The sequence below is a fragment of the Bactrocera neohumeralis genome, chromosome 3 (genome assembly GCF_024586455.1).
Source record: "Bactrocera neohumeralis isolate Rockhampton chromosome 3, APGP_CSIRO_Bneo_wtdbg2-racon-allhic-juicebox.fasta_v2, whole genome shotgun sequence".
Lineage (NCBI taxonomy): Eukaryota > Metazoa > Arthropoda > Insecta > Diptera > Tephritidae > Bactrocera > Bactrocera neohumeralis.
In genome coordinates this window covers 57,033,330-57,050,916 of record NC_065920.1, presented here as the reverse complement: position 1 = coordinate 57,050,916, position 17,587 = coordinate 57,033,330, and the positions used below count along the sequence as shown (strand labels likewise).

The 17,587-nt window shown below is 37.4% G+C and overlaps 1 protein-coding gene across 28 annotated transcripts in view; it reads left to right on the top strand.

Annotated features, from left to right (window-relative positions):
- Positions 1-17,587, top strand: part of LOC126753767 (hemicentin-1-like) — a 297,631-nt gene that overhangs the window by 220,576 nt on the left and 59,468 nt on the right. For 13 of the 28 annotated variants that reach the window (XM_050465457.1, XM_050465459.1, XM_050465440.1 and 10 more), the window contains 4 exons: positions 7,792-7,881; positions 8,344-8,490; positions 15,192-15,363; positions 15,436-15,772. The exons of 10 other annotated variants lie outside the window; for them this stretch is intronic. In XM_050465457.1, the coding sequence (XP_050321414.1) occupies positions 7,792-7,881; positions 8,344-8,490; positions 15,192-15,363; positions 15,436-15,496 (470 nt within the window). In that variant the 3' untranslated portion in view covers positions 15,497-15,772. Of the gene's footprint in view, positions 1-7,791; positions 7,882-8,343; positions 8,491-15,191; positions 15,364-15,435; positions 15,773-17,587 lie in introns of those variants that run through there. 5 more of the 28 variants (XM_050465443.1, XM_050465455.1, XM_050465444.1 and 2 more) reach the window with 3 other exon arrangements.

Sequence of the window (17,587 nt, the reverse complement as noted above, 5' to 3'; positions counted from 1 at the left end):
AAAAGGATTGTGTCGATTGGTCTAGAGAAGTGTTATAAAAAATATGGTAGCGATAGGTAGGTAGGTAGGTAGGTAGGAGTGTAGCCCTCTCGGGCTCAATTAGCACTTGATGTGCCATTTTGATACACTATTCGTAGAACCTCCTGTATCTGCTATTACGTTTCACCTTGTCTCTCAAACCATTTTGAGTTTTCGATGAAACTACTTATGTCCGATATGCTTTTGGTGGAAATCCATTCAAGGTTTGGTGCTTGGTGGATTCCGAGTGTTTTGTGTCGGATCTGTGCTAGAGCTGGGCATTCGCAGAGAAAGTGGAAGACTGTTTCCTTGTTCCCTGCTACTCCGCAGCCACGGCAGATGTCGTTGTAGGGCATACCCATTTTGGAAGCATGTTCCCCAATTGCCAGTGCCCTGTTGTGGTAGCTGTTATTCTGTAAATACTTTTTCTTGACCTATTTAGTAAGTCGTTGGGTTCTTTTCCTGTCATATGTTGGCCATAATTGTATAGTTATGACGCATTTTGTAATTTTTTTCCAACTGTTATTTGCAATTTGTTGAAATTGCCTATTGATCTCTCCTTTGATCGATCCCAGCGGGCTTGGTATTAGCTTCGCCTCGGATTCATTGAGGAAAGCTCCTGCCTTTGCCAACTCGTCTGCTTTTTCGTTATCGAAAATGTTCCTGTGGCCGGGAACCCAGATCAAGTTTAGTTGGAGCTTGTCTTTTATTGAGCTTAGTGCTCTCTTACAGTTGTGAACTATACTGAAATTTGTCATGGGTGAAGGAAGACAAGGCCAGGAGGGCCGCCTGGCTATCCGTAAATATAGTTGCTTTATTTATATTCCCGTGGTTTTCTAATAGAACTTCGCAGGCTTTTTCTATGCCTAGTACTTCTGCTTGGAAGATGCTAGCCGAGTTCGGTAGACGTTTAGAGAGATATATGCCTAGATCAGCCGAGAATACCCCCGTGCCTACTCCGCATTCCATTTTGGACCCGTCGGTATAGACTGTGGTGGTATCTTCCTCTACTATTGAGCCTCTTCTCCATTCTCGTCTAGATGGTATCCTCACCTTCAAGTGTCTATTGAAATCCAGCTTTAGGAGAATGTTGTTTGATTTATTAATGGTGATTTTGTTTAGGATTACACTATGTCCGTAGTTCTGCTGATTCCAACCTCCCAATTCTGTTATTCTTATCGCCGCAATAGCTGCTGTTTTGTGAATAAAAATGTCCATTGGTAGTTGATGCAGGATCAAATTTAGCGCATCAGTTGGACATAACCTGATTGCACCCGTAACACCCACACACGCTGCTCTTTGCATTCCATTTAATTTTCTAATGTTGTATTGTTTGTTTAGCGCTGGCCACCATACCAGAGCTGCATATGTAAGTATAGGTCTTATGACAGCCGTATACATCCACATGATTATTGGTTTGAGGCCCAAATTCTTGTTGAAGATTTTCTTAGAAGCATAGTAGGCCATGTATGCTTTGTTTATTCTTTTTTCTATATTTATTTTCCAGGACAGTTTGGTGTCAATCTCTAAGTATTTAGCTGTAAGTATAGTGTTGTACCGTTTAGTAGTTTAAAAAGTTGAAACTATTTTGTTCTGCTTGTGAATAGCATCAGTTCTGTTTTGTTCGGGTTAACTCCCAGACAATTGTTTTTAGCCAATAGGTTTAACTAAACTACATGAAGTGTTTTCCATAATCTTTCGCTTGAACTGAAAACAACATACCAACAACACTATATCGTCTGCATGAAACTTTCACTCCTCCACCGAAGTTGATTGTTGCCCGTTTTTTTTTTAGAGGACCCCCCTTGAGGTGTCCCATCTACTAAATAGCTTATTTGTGTTGCAGCGCCGTTTGAAGCTAAATCTTCCTATTAAAGATCGAATATCCATCTGCACACAGTGTCGTCTATGCCACCATGTGCCAGAGAATTAGCATTTACTTCTATGTTGTTGAAGGCGCCCTTGTCTAGAAATGCCCATGGTGAAAAAAATTTGTGGTGTAACTGAAAAACTTATCACCTCGTGAAGGGCGGTTTCGGTTGATCGGCCCTTCATGTACGCATGTTGGGACTTCGATAATTTCTACGCCATTACTGTTTTTACGTGTAGAATTAGCCTTTGACAAATAAAGGATTAAACTAAAATTTGGCAAAACGTTCTCGTAAAAAACTTTCGGTGACATGTTCTTCTGCCTGGTTTTGGAAGGTACACAACTTTAGCCCAACTTCTTGGGATGTAAGATAGTTGAATGCTAGCTTTGTATAAAGCCTTAGAACCATTGGTCTACCGGTTGTTGCAGCATTAAAACCCTTTGACCTGCCGCTTTAAATGGTGCAAAACTATTTATGGCATATTTGATTTTTTTTTGCTACTATAAATAGTCAGTTTTCAGCGGTGTTCTGGTTGAACCCTCGTTGAAATTTTACTCCCCGGAATTAGTACCTCCAGAGACTTTTTATCCAAAATAACTCGAAGTACCGTTTTGACAATATAACAGGTGTTTAATTGTGGATTTATATGTTATGTATATGTCCAAAAGTAAACAGCAATCGAGTTTATGAGTGTTTCCAGTTAAACCGAATCTAACAATAGTTGTTCGCCCATGAAACACTTCCACGAAATTGTTGCCTGTTTTTTTTTTTAAACTGGACATGTCGCATAGTAAATTTTGAGTGGTGCACAACAACCATTATCAAGAAATCAGGAGGCCCAACCGTTGAGGACGAATCACATCTTTGTATGCCTGTACGAAAAAATAAACTAAAAAATTAATGTTTTTTGATACCTGAAGAAGCAACAGAGTGCATGCTTTGAACATATCCCAAACTGCGTTGCAAAAGTGCTTCGAAAATTGTTTCAAATGTATGAAAAAGTATATAAACCTTAATGGAGAAAACTTTGAAAAGCAATAAAGCATTTTGCAATGATAAATATCAGTTTATGTTCACAAATCTTAAAATTTTAAACACCACCCTCGTATATACTAACAGGGAATAATTTAAAGAAATATGCAACAAAGAAATAGTATTTTTTTAATATCCTTCTTCTGGAAAGTACTATACTTGTATAGTGCTCTAAGAAAGTTTTTTTGTTATTGTGTAAGACTATACTAAAAATCTATAAACATGGAACTCAGAGTTGCCTATCATATTTGGCAATACAAAAATTTATCAGAAAACCCTTTTTCCATGGTATGTATTTTTGCTCTTTTGAGGCTCGAGTTCGAAACCATACCATGTTCTAGTTCTTTAAGTAAATACTAAAGCTATACGCGTTTTGGACCTTCTACGGCGACAAGCAGAAGGTTTCAAGACCGGAGCATGTAGAACCCCCAAAGGTGATCCCGTGCACCCGACTCCCCAATCGATGACGATGTAAAAGGAGATAAATTGTCCGACCATGAAAAAGTTCTTCCAGAGAGTACAAAGAAGTGAATCAAATGGGTCTGTTATTGAAAATATCTCTTGTCATCAGACAAACAGTCGTTACATTCGCGACTTGGCTCCCACGTCACTGTTGGCAGTCATAATATCGTCTATCGTATTAACATTAACAACAACTTCAGCCTCGAAGTCCAACGCATACTAACTCTTGCCAACAGGTGCTACTTTGGACTGAGTAGGCAATTGAGAAGACCAAATACCAAATTCTATAAGTCACTTATCATCCCCGCCCTGGCGTATGGTGCAGAGGCATGGACAATGAAAACATTTGATGAGACGGCGCTACGAGTTTTCGAGAGAAATGCTCTGCGTACGATTTAACGACTAGATGGGGAAGGACCTGACTGCAATTGGAATCTTCAATTGGTGCTAAATAGCGAAACGGAAAAATGAAATGGCTAACCAAAAATAAAATATATTCGTTGATTCTAGAAATGAATCGGCTCGTTAGCTAAACTTATAAACAAATGTATTATTTAAGTAATTATTTATATGTTATACTTTATTGTATTTGGCTTCAGTTTTGGTTTAGCAGAATTACAAAATGTCGAATTTACAGGGACTATTTATCTATTGGATTATCTTACATACATTGGTGCTTACAAAGTTGTGGTGAATTTCTTGGGTCCTTCATTCCTATGCTTACTTGACTGTATCTAAGCTGACAATAACTGATGAGTATTGTATAATTAATGTGGCACGAATTGTAATGGAGTTGAACAACGATGTACATACGAATATACTATACAACCATACTCCAATATAACCATAAGCAACAAAGCATTTCGTAGGTGTTTAAGTACTACTTTGAAGATACTCGTATGTTGGCCAGGAGCCTTAAGCACTTAGGTCAATAGTCAAGTTGCTGCGTGGTTGGCCAGCTTTGAAGCAGGTGTTAATCATTAATATGGGTGTTAGAAATTAAGTCGAAATACTTCGTTTCGCAAATATTTGAATTGATTTATATGCCAGATTGCAACATAAATATTTACTGATGCATAATGTTAGAAACCATATAGGGATAACTTATTATTTTTACTTAATTAACCAACATATAGTTAAGAAGGACTACTAATTAAAATAGTTTTGCATGCAAGATTTCATGAGCGTTTTTTGGTTAATTAGTGATAGGTACACATTGAGATTAAATGTCTTTTAATTCCAGAGGAAAAGAAAACTTCTAAAATTTTGTTGCATACAAGTTTCTATTATAGGCAATAAGAGCGCTACAAAAGTTTAAATAAAACAAAAACGGTCTGGGATATCAATGAAATAATTTATTTCTGTGAAAGTACATTCATGGGCATGCCTGCAGAAGTGCAGGCTCTGAACCCAATTTTCGACGGTTTTCAAGCATAAACCGGCAGATACTGCTGCAATTCCATGTTCGATATTCATACGAAGTTCCTCAATCGTCGCTGGCTTGTTCGCATAGACCATAGGCTTGACGTAGCTCCACAGGAAATAGTCTAATGGCGTCAAATCGCGCAACCGAGACTGCCAATTGACAGGGCCATTTCATGAAATAACACGTTCACCAAACTTGGTTTTCATTAAATCGATTGTGACATTCGCTGTGTGGCTTGTGGCGCCGTCCACATATTGTCAAAATCCATATTATCCAACTTTGGCCAAAAATATACGACTAATGGAATACGTTCATGTACTTACACTGAAATAAAGAATTTCATTAATATCCCAAACCATTTTGGTTTCACTTAAAAAAACTTTTGTAGCGCTCTTATTGAAAAGTCCGCTCTAAAAGTTGAGGCCACTGATTCGGTAGTAAATTTTAATAATTTCGACTCGTTGTTGGATCGTATATCTTTACGTGATAAATTTAGAAATGCCAAAAGAGCGGGAAAAAATATGGCGCCGTTTGCTGTCCCTATCGGTCTACCTTTGTAGTGCCCTATTGAATTTTAGTCAGAAGTTCAGAAGCGACTTAAGGTCAGTTTTAAAACTCTAGCTGGGCAACTGAAAATATGATTCGTGTTTACGATCTTGGTGTACTTCTGGGTAAGTAGTTAAAGTTGTAGGAATATACCCAATTTCTACTGATGCGTCCTCGCAGCGCACCCTGAGAACGTGGGTAATCCATGTGTAAGATGCGGTAGCCAACTCTTGTGATGCCAGGGGTCACAGCCAAAAGAGGGGAAGTTTCAGCGAAGCCAATCCTTTATATTCGGCTTAAGGATTCGCTGAAGTCTATTTACAGAGTCTGTTCACAGTCTGTCTTTATAAATGTGTATAAAGCCTTATACTACTCGCTTAGACAAGTTATTCGCTGAGTTTAGGACCCACCACACCACTGCTTATGAAAAGGAAACAACAGCCTCGGATGAAGAACCCCACCTTTGCTGACGATCACCAGTGTAAGAATTATGATTTAGGGACATGCACCTAGAATGTCCGGTCCCTAATTGGGAAGGTGCCTATGCCCAGCTGGTTGATGTCCTTGTAAAAGTAAAAACTGACATCACCGCCATCCAAGAAATGCGATGAACGGGACAAAGACGAAGACGAGTTGCTCCTTGTGACATTTACTATAGCGGCCATATGAAGGAGTGCAAATTCGTTGCGGGATTCGTGGGGGGAGTTGTCGAGACCTGGCATTCACGCCGGTGAGTGAGCGTCTAGCTACAATCCGTAGAAGAGCAACATTTTTCAACATAACACTGATTTGCGCCAACGGCCCGATGGAAAATAAGGAAAATATGACCAAAGATGTCTTTTAGGAGCGGCTAGAGCACGCTTAGGCCAGGGTGGGCAAAGAAAGGATCTTTGGTACTTAGTCGGAAAATTCAGTCTCCATGGCGATACCTCTGTAATTGGGTTGAAGCTGATCAATTTCGTAGGGGCTCGAAATATGGCTGTCTGTCAAGAAAACTCGTCAAGCTTCTTGACTGTCTCCAGATCGAAAATTTCGAAACCAGGTCCATCGTGTTGTTATAAATGACTGACATATCTCCAGTGTCTTTGACGTTTGTACCCTCCAAGGTCTTAACATATCTTGTTTTAGCGAAAATACGCGCCCGCCTCTGTACAGTAAAGCACGCACGTCAAAAAAACACGTTAAAAAAACACAGGGAACGTACGATATCGAGAAGCTTCTATCACAACCGACAACGAAACGGTTTTCTACTCGACTTGCACTCCTGCTCTGCTCTCTGAGAGCACTCATCAACAACTCGGTATAAGGGAACTGTGGGACGGCAATACAAGCTTCTACCGTACATCTGCAAGCAAAACCATTGGCTTTCGTAAGGGTCGAGAGAAAAGCTGTTACGATGAGGACTGTCGTGTCGCAGTAGATAGAAAACAGACGTAGGCTCTCTGCAATGTTGCAAAAAACGACAACAGGAGCGGGGTGAGATAGATACCGAGAATTGAAGAGAAAAGCGAGACGCATTTGCAGACAAAAAACGAAAGAGGCCGAAATGGGTGAGCTTGAGAAGTTGGCCGCCAGGGGTAATGACCGATAACTTTACAAAAAGATGTAGGATCCAAAGTGGTGATTTAGCGGCTGATGTTCTGAGCATACAAAAGTTATGGAGGGAACACTTCTCCATGTCTGCTGAATGGCAGTGAAAGTGTGGAAAATAACTGCCTGAGGCGAATAACACAGCTGATGAAATTATAAATCGCCTCAGGAAAAGCTTATAAAGAGCAACGGTCCCAGTTTTTACCAATATGAACGACGGTTTCTACAAAATTCGCATTGTAAACTTGCCGGCGCATATTTGATCTGAATTGAATCATTTTAATAAACCTATTTAAAATCTTGAATTCAATTACAAAATAATGAATTGTTTTACTTGACTTTTTATGTCAAAACTTAAAGCTCTTACCAACAACAAACAACAACAAACTTTTCGGTGGTACATTCGATAGTATATTTTCGTTTTATCGAAGTAGAGAAAATATAAATTGCCCTAATTACCAGTAGGATGTGTTTCCCAATTGGCTCCGTTTTATTGTTGTGAGGAGGAATGCGAAACTTTAACTTTCGTGTTATACAAATATTTTCTACGTTGTGTTCTACTGTACTGTGATTAATGCAAAAATTTTTATATTTCCCATTTTTTATAATTTTACTTAAAACTATTACCAAATGATTCAATTAAAAATATTTCTACGAATCTAACAACAAAACATCATAAAAACTTGTTATACTACATACTTGTATGTAAAATTCATTAAATTCTTTCACTCTCCTAAATACGGTAAGAGTAAACTATGCAGCTTCCAATTGATGTCATGTACTATACTACACTCTACTCTGTCTCTCCTTGCCTCTGTTCTATATTTTCTATTTTTTTCATTGCAGATATTCCGCAAACAACGACAGTTACAACATTAGCACCTACGGTGGCTCTAAATACCGTGCCAGTTGTGGTTACGAAATACAACAACAAAGGTGTGTAAAAATACAAAAAAAAAAAACTGAAAAAATATAAATTAATTCAAATATACAATTATTTTGTATATTTAAGTTAATTTTGCTGTTCCTCGCATGTTCTCCTCCTCACAACAAGCAATATAGTTACAGATATGCCTATGTCACTGCAAGTCCTTACGCTTTTTCTAAGAATAATTATTTCACTCCGGCTGACCTTATCTTACCTGAGCAAGTCCCTCAACAACTTAACACATCCACTTATCCTATTTATGTTGTTATTCCATAGCAATGCTTCTTGTTTTATCGTTTATCTTGGGGTATATGTTAGTAGAGGATAAGTGAGGTTTACACAGAAGACACTACTTATCATAAATACCAATATATCAAAACACATAGCCATTTTATTACATACATATAACTATCTAATTTTTTTTTAAATGACAACAACAACTGTAATGTGTGCTCGCGTCGACAAAATAGATCAACGCTTCAGTAAAAAAATTCATCGCATAAAATCGAATGTTGCAGATATTTCGTCGTCATCATCCTTGAACAATGTTTATATTGGTGCCACATCGAACTTATGGAATTCACAAGATCACGGCACAGGGAGAGAGCATAATCAATGTGAGTACATAAGAGAGATTAATTTTTTAATTTCTAAAATTTAAACAAAGTTATTATATTTTTAAAATACTAATTTAAAACTTCCAGAGAGAAGCATAATCTTATTCCATAATATTGATAATATTTTGGTGTAGTATTTTGCCTCTGGATTATTTGTTTCTCTACTACTAATTCAGAATTACCAGTTTGGCTTCAGAATACTTCATGGTATAACAGTCGTTGAGTTTTTACGTGGGTACCAGCTAAAGGCGACCTTACCCCATGGCGCTTAAAAGCACATAGATCAAAACAATGTTTTGATCAGCGCTCCAAATAATACGTGCTTTCTTCAGGTGTTATTTGGTTTCAAATTGTCAGGTGGAAGGACCTAAAACCTCTGCTGCACTGTGGGTCCGGCACCCGGTCGCAGTGTTACTCCAATTTTTTATTCTACCTCCCTTAAAGTTTAAACCACACCCACCACGAATCTGGGTGGGCCCAGAGTCTCCGGTGGGACCTCGTAGCTCTTGCAACAACCAGTTGAGCACACATCAAACTCAAGGACTGGTGAACTTTGTCGCTTGAACTTCAAATGTATTTTCATTAGAACAAAATTCATTCAGAGTATACGATATCAATTCAAGCTGACTATTATAACATTAGCAGACATAGTGCATATTGAATTTTAGTTGCCTCTTACGACCGCGCGCAAATTCTACCTCATGCCCGCGGCTTCATTGTACAATTGAGCAATTCCACGGAATAGAACATTTCAAAATTGATGCCATTGAAATTTTTTATGTGTGGCACATAAATATGTGTAAATTATAAATTTCAATTGAATAAAGCAAAAGTATACATATAAGCTGAGAGTTTGCCAACTCGCTCCGATTGCGTAAGTGAAAGGTATGTAGAGAGTTTCCTTTTTATACCCTGAAGAGGGTATGTACAGTTTACTACGAAGTTTGTTATAACTAGAAGAAAACGCTGGAGACTCAATAAAATATACAGTAAGGGACAAAAATGTTCAAGAATAACAAGCCAGTTGAAAAGTCCACGGTCTGACACATTGATGGTGTTACTAGAATTAAATCCATAAAATTTTTAGATAGCAGTAACCTAAAGAGGCACAAGAATAAATTTTCCAGCTGACGGATCTTTAGTTTTTGAATTATATCACTTTGATTGAAGAAACTCTTGTTATCATGAAAAAATGGATAAAAAGGAATTTCGCGTGTTGATAAAATATTGCTTTTTGAAGGGGAAAAATACAGTTGAAGCAAAAACCTGGCTTGATGACGAGTTTCCGGACACTGCTTCAGGAATATGAACCATCAAGGATTGGAATGCTAAGTTTAGAGTGAAATGAGTATCAAAGGCGGTGAACGCAGTGGGCGCCCAAAAAAAGTTGTCACTTTCGAAAACATCAAAAATGTCCACAAAATAATTTTAGATGACTGTAAAGTGAAGTTTTTTGAGATAGCAGGTACTCTATATATCATATGGCTGATTAATGGCAGAAACATACCTCCATCATTTCACTCCGAAGTGCAATCGACCTCGTATCGCATATAGGTTAGAAGTGTCTTGGAAAGCAGGGTGGCAGAGGAAAGTGTGGCCAGAAGCAAGCAACTTCACTTCTACTAGATGCCAGGCCATTGCATTGTCTATACAACGATCTCGACAAAAGCATAGCAAAGAAAATCTAAACCCGATGGAACGAGCTACCTGGGTGTAAAACTAAAAAGTTCATGTGCAAAAATATCAAAAGTACACAAAATTACTATTGGCACACGATAAAAGAGACTATAGGAATATTATGGGAATACTAACAGGTCATTGTCTAGTGGCAACACATGCCCGCAGGATGGGGCTGACAGAACGAGAGACTGCAGGAATTTTCTCAAGCAGGGCGCCATGGAAACAATGGAGCATCTCCTGTACACTTTTCGCGTATTGACAAGACTACGCTGTAAGCATATGGGGTTCCGACGGTATGATACTCTGTATCGATATTGAGGACTGGACTGTAAAAATCACGTCAAGCACAGGCATCTGTAGTATGACTACTCCTTTTGGACCTAGTAGCTAAACTCGCAAAGGACCAAAAGTGGTTAATACGTAGGTTATTGGCCTACCAGATTTACTTAATCTAACCAATCGAAAGACATCCGAGTGGATGTCCTGTTCTCAAACCTAAAAGGAATGCTTCACTAAATATGGCACTAATTTTTTTCTAAGGCAACGCTATAATCTGCGAAGAAATTGTCTACATAGGACCACTATAGCATAAAGCTGTCACACAATTTGATCGACCAAAATCAACTTAAAAATCTTTGCAGACTCTTTTACGTGATGATAAAAGCATCTTCGAAAGGTATTATAGCCTCGGTAGCAGCCGAAGTTAACTGTCTTTTTCTTGTCACTGCCTTCAGAAGCTTCTGTCTGCTCAGATAATGAGCAAGCCCTGTTTTTTAGGTGGCTTAGCAATAAGATGTCAGAAGCATTCAACTGTCAATGCAAGCTGGCATACGTATGTATCGGGTGATTTTTAAGAGCTTGATAACTTTTTTTAAAAAAAAAAAACGCATAAAATTTGCAAAATCTCATCGGTTCTTTATTTGAAACGTTAGATTGGTTCATGACATTTACTTTTTGAAGATAATTTCATTTAAATGTTGACCGCGGCTGCGTCTTAGGTGGTCCATTCGGAAAGTCCAATTTTGGGCAACTTTTTCGAGCATTTCGGCCGGAATAGCCCGAATTTCTTCGGAAATGTTGTCTTCCAAAGCTGGAATAGTTGCTGGCTTATTTCTGTAGACTTTAGATTGACGTAGCCCCACAAAAAATAGTCTAAAGGCTTAAATCGCATGATCTTGGTGGCCAACTTACGGGTCCATTTCTTGAGATGAATTGTTCTCCGAAGTTTTCCCTCAAAATGGCCATAGAATCGCGAGCAATGTGGCATGTAGCGCCATCTTGTTGAAACCACATGTCAACCAAGTTCAGTTCTTCCATTTTTGGCAACAAAAAGTTTGTTAGCATCGAACGATAGCGATCGCCATTCACCGTAACGTTGCGTCCAACAGCATCTTTGAAAAAATACGGTCCAATGATTCCACCAGCGTACAAACCACACCAAACAGTGCATTTTTCGGGATGCATGGGCAGTTCTTGAACGGCTTCTGGTTGCTTTTCACCCCAAATGCGGCAATTTTGCTTATTTACGTAGCCATTCAACCAGAAATGAGCCTCATCGCTGAACAAAATTTGTCGATAAAAAAGCGGATTTTCTGCCAACTTTTCTAGGGCCCATTCACTGAAAATTTCTTGATTGGACTTTCCGAATGGACCACCTAAGACGCAGCCGCGGTCAACATTTAAATGAAATTATCTTCAAAAAGTAAATGTCATGAACCAATCTAACGTTTCAAATAAAGAACCGATGAGATTTTGCAAATTTTATGCGTTTTTTTTTTAAAAAAGTTATCAAGCTCTTAAAAAATCACCCGATATATATATAAAATGTGTATCCTAATATTAAAGGTTGCTAGGTAGAAACATGCATTTTTCACCCCTTATTTTCATTTTCTATGATTGCTTCTTTACTCTCTTCTTTACATTTCTTTTTTTAAGCTAGCTGGCTTTCCATTTGTATGTTTACATTTTGCTAAGCTTTCCTTCGCTTTGTCCTGTGTGACGTGAGCTCTTACGATATTTTTCCAGATTTTACTGGTCTAAAATTTCTCGTTATTTTCTTAAATACACCTGATCGTTTGATTTAACCTAGCAAAGAGTTATCTGAAATTTTTGCATGAATTTAATGACATCTTGCAAAATGGATTTCCGAAAATGAAGAACTTTTGAGAATATGCTCATGATACACAGAAATTACTGTGACATTAAAGATATTCTTGATGTAGATTTTATAAAAAAGGATATATGATTTTAATAATACAAAATTTTTATATTTTAAAGAAATTACGTTGTTTTACATACAAGCGTTTGTTAATTGTTTTCATTCATGTAACCAATTGAACAAAATGTTAGCGTAGCAGAACCTGTTTCAAGAATTTAATTTGTCATTCACAAAGAAGAAAGCGAGAAAAAGTTAGCTTCGAAATGACGCTGTGATACCCAAACAGTATTTATTATAAAGCCACATGCAGTGTTTTACATAAGTGTTCTTTCCTCAAGGATGTGTCGGGTAAATTTGTTATCCAAAAGACAGCGTCAATAGTTAATACTCCCCTTATAACTGTTCTCACGACAGTTAGGTCTACGTAACCGGAGCGGACCCGGATTTTTACCGGCAAGGACAGTCAACTCGGCAGATTTATGCCGCTACAACAACACCCTATATACTTTCAGAACAATCATTTAAGGTTTCTCAAACTGTCCAAAATGCCAAAAAATGGACACATTACAAGATAACATTTTTAGAGGGGGAACTAATAAAAGCTTGTTATCATGATTTTAATAGGCATATATTCTGCATTGATCTGATCTGAACAATACAAGGTGTTTTCCAAAGTAAACAGGACTCTTTGAATATAGCGCTCCCTGTTGGCGCGATCTATATGTATGTCGACTGGTGCGTTAGAGTTTGCTATGTTTATCGATTGTGGGAATTTCATGACATTTCATAGATTGGAAGTGAAGTTATTGCGTTTTAAGTGTCAGTATGTATGTGCGAAAATGAGCTTCGAACAAGGAGCCAACAGTAAATATTGTTTTAAAATTGGTAAAACTGATTGTTGCTTTGGCCTTTCATATGTTGGATATAAAGTGTTTATTGGGTAATTTGAAGTGTTCATGAAAATATATTGCCCACACAAGATTTCTAAAAATTAATTTTTTTGTAGTACTAAAAATTTTGTTCCATTGATTTCTTTGTTTCTCGGAACATTTGCTTAGTACATATTTACTTTTTTGTTTTTTTTTTTTGCAAAAATTAGTAGCTAGTACATGTTGATATTGGAAAGATATTTTCACTTAAAAACGAGTAGTAACATTTCTGCAACAGTTTTTCACTTTTCCCACCAGTTTTTGCCTTTTCATTGCCCATATCTGGTGATTAGATTTCCAGCTCCCGGCTGAAATGCTGTCGTGTAGACGCATTAATCGGCGAATGGCACTGGTGTTACGGATTCACATGCTACACTCCAAGCAAACGAAAAATAATAGCAATATGACTGGCATTAATCTACATATGTATATACATATATGTTTGCATTATAATTTCCACGCTTATTCATGGTTCAGAATTCTGGGTATAGTTTTTTGTGTTGTGTTTATTTTTCACACTCTTTTCTTGTTCTCTTGCTAGATTAGATTGCAATTCGCTGGCAATTCTTCGTCACTTAGTGATGACAGGTTTGGCTAGTGAAACGTAGCACTTCCTGTGCAATGCGAGAGGCAATGAACCGCAGCGACGCTTGAACACTGACCGCTAGCCGTTAGCAGTACGTCACTTTCGTTCTCGATTGGGCTTTGGAATTTATTTTAGTTTTTTTACTATGTTGAAAATAAATTTATTTACCATATGTTAAACTTTGAGATGAAAACTGATAATTTTGGCGGTAGAATTATGAAGAGGAGCCTGTTTATCTTTTATACATATACATAGATTTAAACTTACAAATTCAAAGTCATGATTCTACTCTTATTCTTGAATATATGAGCAAAAATGGTAAGACTTTGTTCATACTTTTAAAATTCCTAATTCTTCTAATAAATCTATGTCGACCCCCTCAAAGTTATCCTCCTTGGCCACAAAACACTTGTGTCAACGTTTTTTCCATTTCTCGAAACAGTTGTTAAAGTCAATTTGTGGAATAGCCTTCAGTGCGCGTGGCGATTTCCGTTTAATGTCTTCAATTGACTCAAAATGGTTTCTCGGAGCAATCGTTTGAGTTTACTGAATAGTAGTCAAAAATCACACGGACCTAAAAACCTTTTCGGTTTCGCCCACGTTTGCCTTGATATTCAGCCAATTTATTGTCTGTTTCCGGGTCAAAAGCTTGACACTCTGGTAGTCGGAAATCATTGTTTCACAGACGTTAACACGACATTGTTTTTCGGAAAAATTGAGCGATTTGAAACCAATTGTGCTTTCACTTTTCTTAGGCCCAAATGATCTTTCAAAATGATTAAAATGGTTTTCACTAATCTTTCCGATATTCCAACAATGTCAGTAAGATCTCTGACTACTAATCGTCGATTCTTAAGCACCAATTCCTTTATTTTATTCACGTGTTGATCGTCAGTTGATGTTGATGGCCGTCCTGGAATCAACCTGGCTCTTGGGCCTTTGAATAATTTATACCAATTAAAACCCCTTGATTGCGACAAACAATTATCACCAAAGGCCTTTTCCAACATTCTAACTGTTTCGGCACTAGACATTTGATCCTGCGTCACAATTTAATGGAACTTCTTTGTTGAATAATTTAACTCATCGTAAAAATCGCCGAATAAACTTTACGTACTTAAGAAAAAGAAGTGTATACTAAACACTAAATATTATTTTGATATGATATTTGACACAGATGTCACTGCCAATCATACCAACTTAGAAAAAAAATATTTCGATTTTTGGGTTTTCGCGCGAAGTTTATATTAAAAAGTCTTACTATTTCTTCAACACATGAATATAAAGTATAATGAACTCATTTTTGCTTGTCTATTCTTTGAAAAACAAACTATTTCCTTCTTTCCAGCTTTACCTTGTAAACCTGAAATGACGTCTAATGTAATCTGCGGCACAAAGCCAGCTGACCAACTAGTTTCACCTTCAGTGGATTCTTCAAGCGCCTTCTCTTCCAATCAAAATTCACATCATAATGCAGTTTTGTGGACGTATCTCCTTCAAGGATTATACATGTTATTTAGGTAACCCGAACGTCTGCGAACATTGTCTCATTACTTGATATAAGGTAGAAACGAAAGCATTCCATATTACAGTGCCAGTATCCCAAATTGTGACCACTTCAGCTTACATAACTCTGGAATGTACATATATTAGAAGACAAACTTGGGGTGCCTTTGAAGATATAAAGTATAAGTAGTGGTAATGAAACAAGCCAAAACCTGTGGTGCATTTGTAATACTACGTGGTGAAACATTTCGTACCAATCCGGTGAACAACATACGATTTGAAGATACAACTGTCATAATGCGGTAAATTCGTCCAAATGCCGTCAAATATAACATAAACATAAAGGAGTTGAAAACCTGTATCACTGTTTGAAACGGAAAATTTTAAAAGGAGCCCAAATAGATATCATGGAGATATTATTTAGTAAGTCCACAGAATGAATTTGAAAATGAAATATTCTGAATTTTTTAATTTTGTGAATTGTAGAAAAACAGAATTACGTGAAGCGTTTTTAAAATAACATGACAACGAAGATTCACATAAGAAGAGTTGATACAGCAAAAGCTTTCAGAATTGGATGGGCAGAGGAATATGATGGAAATAATAATAAAAGCTATTTAGTTAAGAGTGCTTGCATGTTTATAATACAATAGCTTCCCCAATTTATTTTTATTGAAGATATGAGCGTGCATGCTTGTATAAAAATATGTACTGTTAATGTATAAAATATGTATTTATTTTTGTACTGAATCGTTACAAGAACAAAGAATTACATAATAAAATTTTTGAGCATATAAATATGAGTTTCTGTTGAAGGTCAAGCAAGGTAAGCTAGATATTCATTGCTGAAATAGCTAGTTTTGGCAAACAAAAACAATCACACCCCCCATATAAAATCTAAAAAATAGATACTGGTAGTAGAGATACTTTTTTCAACAGATCACGCGTGAGTCGTGTCGTCTCCGACGTTTTCGAGCAAAATTTTGTTCAGCAATGAGGCCCATTTTTGGCTCAATGGGTAGGTAAACAAGCAAAATTGGAACATTTCAGTCAAAGAGCAATCCGAAAAGATTCACACGCTGTCACTTCATGCAGAAAAAACAACGGTTTGGTCTGGTTTGTGGTTGGTGGAATCATCGACCCATATTTCTTTAAAAATAATGCCAGTGAAAAAGTAATCGTCAACGGCGAACATATTAGCGCCATGATAACAGACTATTACTTGCCTGGAATTGAAGCTCGTGATTTTGGCGATATTTTGTATCAACAAGACGGCGCCACTTCCCACACATTGCACCAATTAGTGGACTTATTGAGAGAACACTTCGGTGAGCAGATAATTTCACGTTTTGAATTGGTCGATTTGCCATCATGATCATGTGATATCACACCGTTAGACTTTTTCCTGTGGGGATATGTAAGTCTATGCGGCAATACCGCTTCGATTCAAGCCTTGGAGGAAGACATCACGCATGCATTCGCCAGTTACCAGGCGAAATGCTCGAACGAATCATGAAACATTAGACTCAACGGATGGACGAAGCCTCGGCCAAGATTTGAAAAAGATGCTCCTCAAAAAATAATTGCCAAGGAATGTTCTTTCAAATAATAATAAATATTCCTCATTAAATTTGAAGCTTCTGTATTTCTTGTTGAATAGTTATTGCTTGGTGGTCTTGCAGTCTTACTATCAAAAGAGTAAAAATACAGCTGAAGCCAGGCAAAATTTGTGTGATGTATTCCGAAAATGAGTTTGCTTCGTCATTAATGCGACTGTAATTTGCTTATCTAGCGTCAAAGACGTGATCCATTTTTGAAGCGCATCGTTACTATGTTCTTGTGAACAACTATCCAACCAAGGCTGGCATCCCAACGCTTCCGCAGCCTAAAAAGGCCGATGAAAGGCAGTCATCTCAAGGCTTCCGTCTTTGAAAATCGCGCTGGCAGCGCTGCATCGACGCAGAAGGAGCCTATTTGAAAAGTTTTTAAAGAATTGTAACGATGGTTCAATAATTTTTTTTTTTTTAAATCGACACAGTTCGGTTACATTCCGGACAAACTCAGTATATCTTTCGAAAGCTTGCAAAGCTTATGGTCTAACAGGCATAAGAGTTAAGTGTAAAAAAGCTGAAGAAGCTTTCCAAATGTGTTTAGTAAGTTATGCCAACAGTGCTTTTAAAATATATTCCAATGGCATTAAAAATGTTTGAGTGGCCATGAAATTTAGAACTTTTTGGT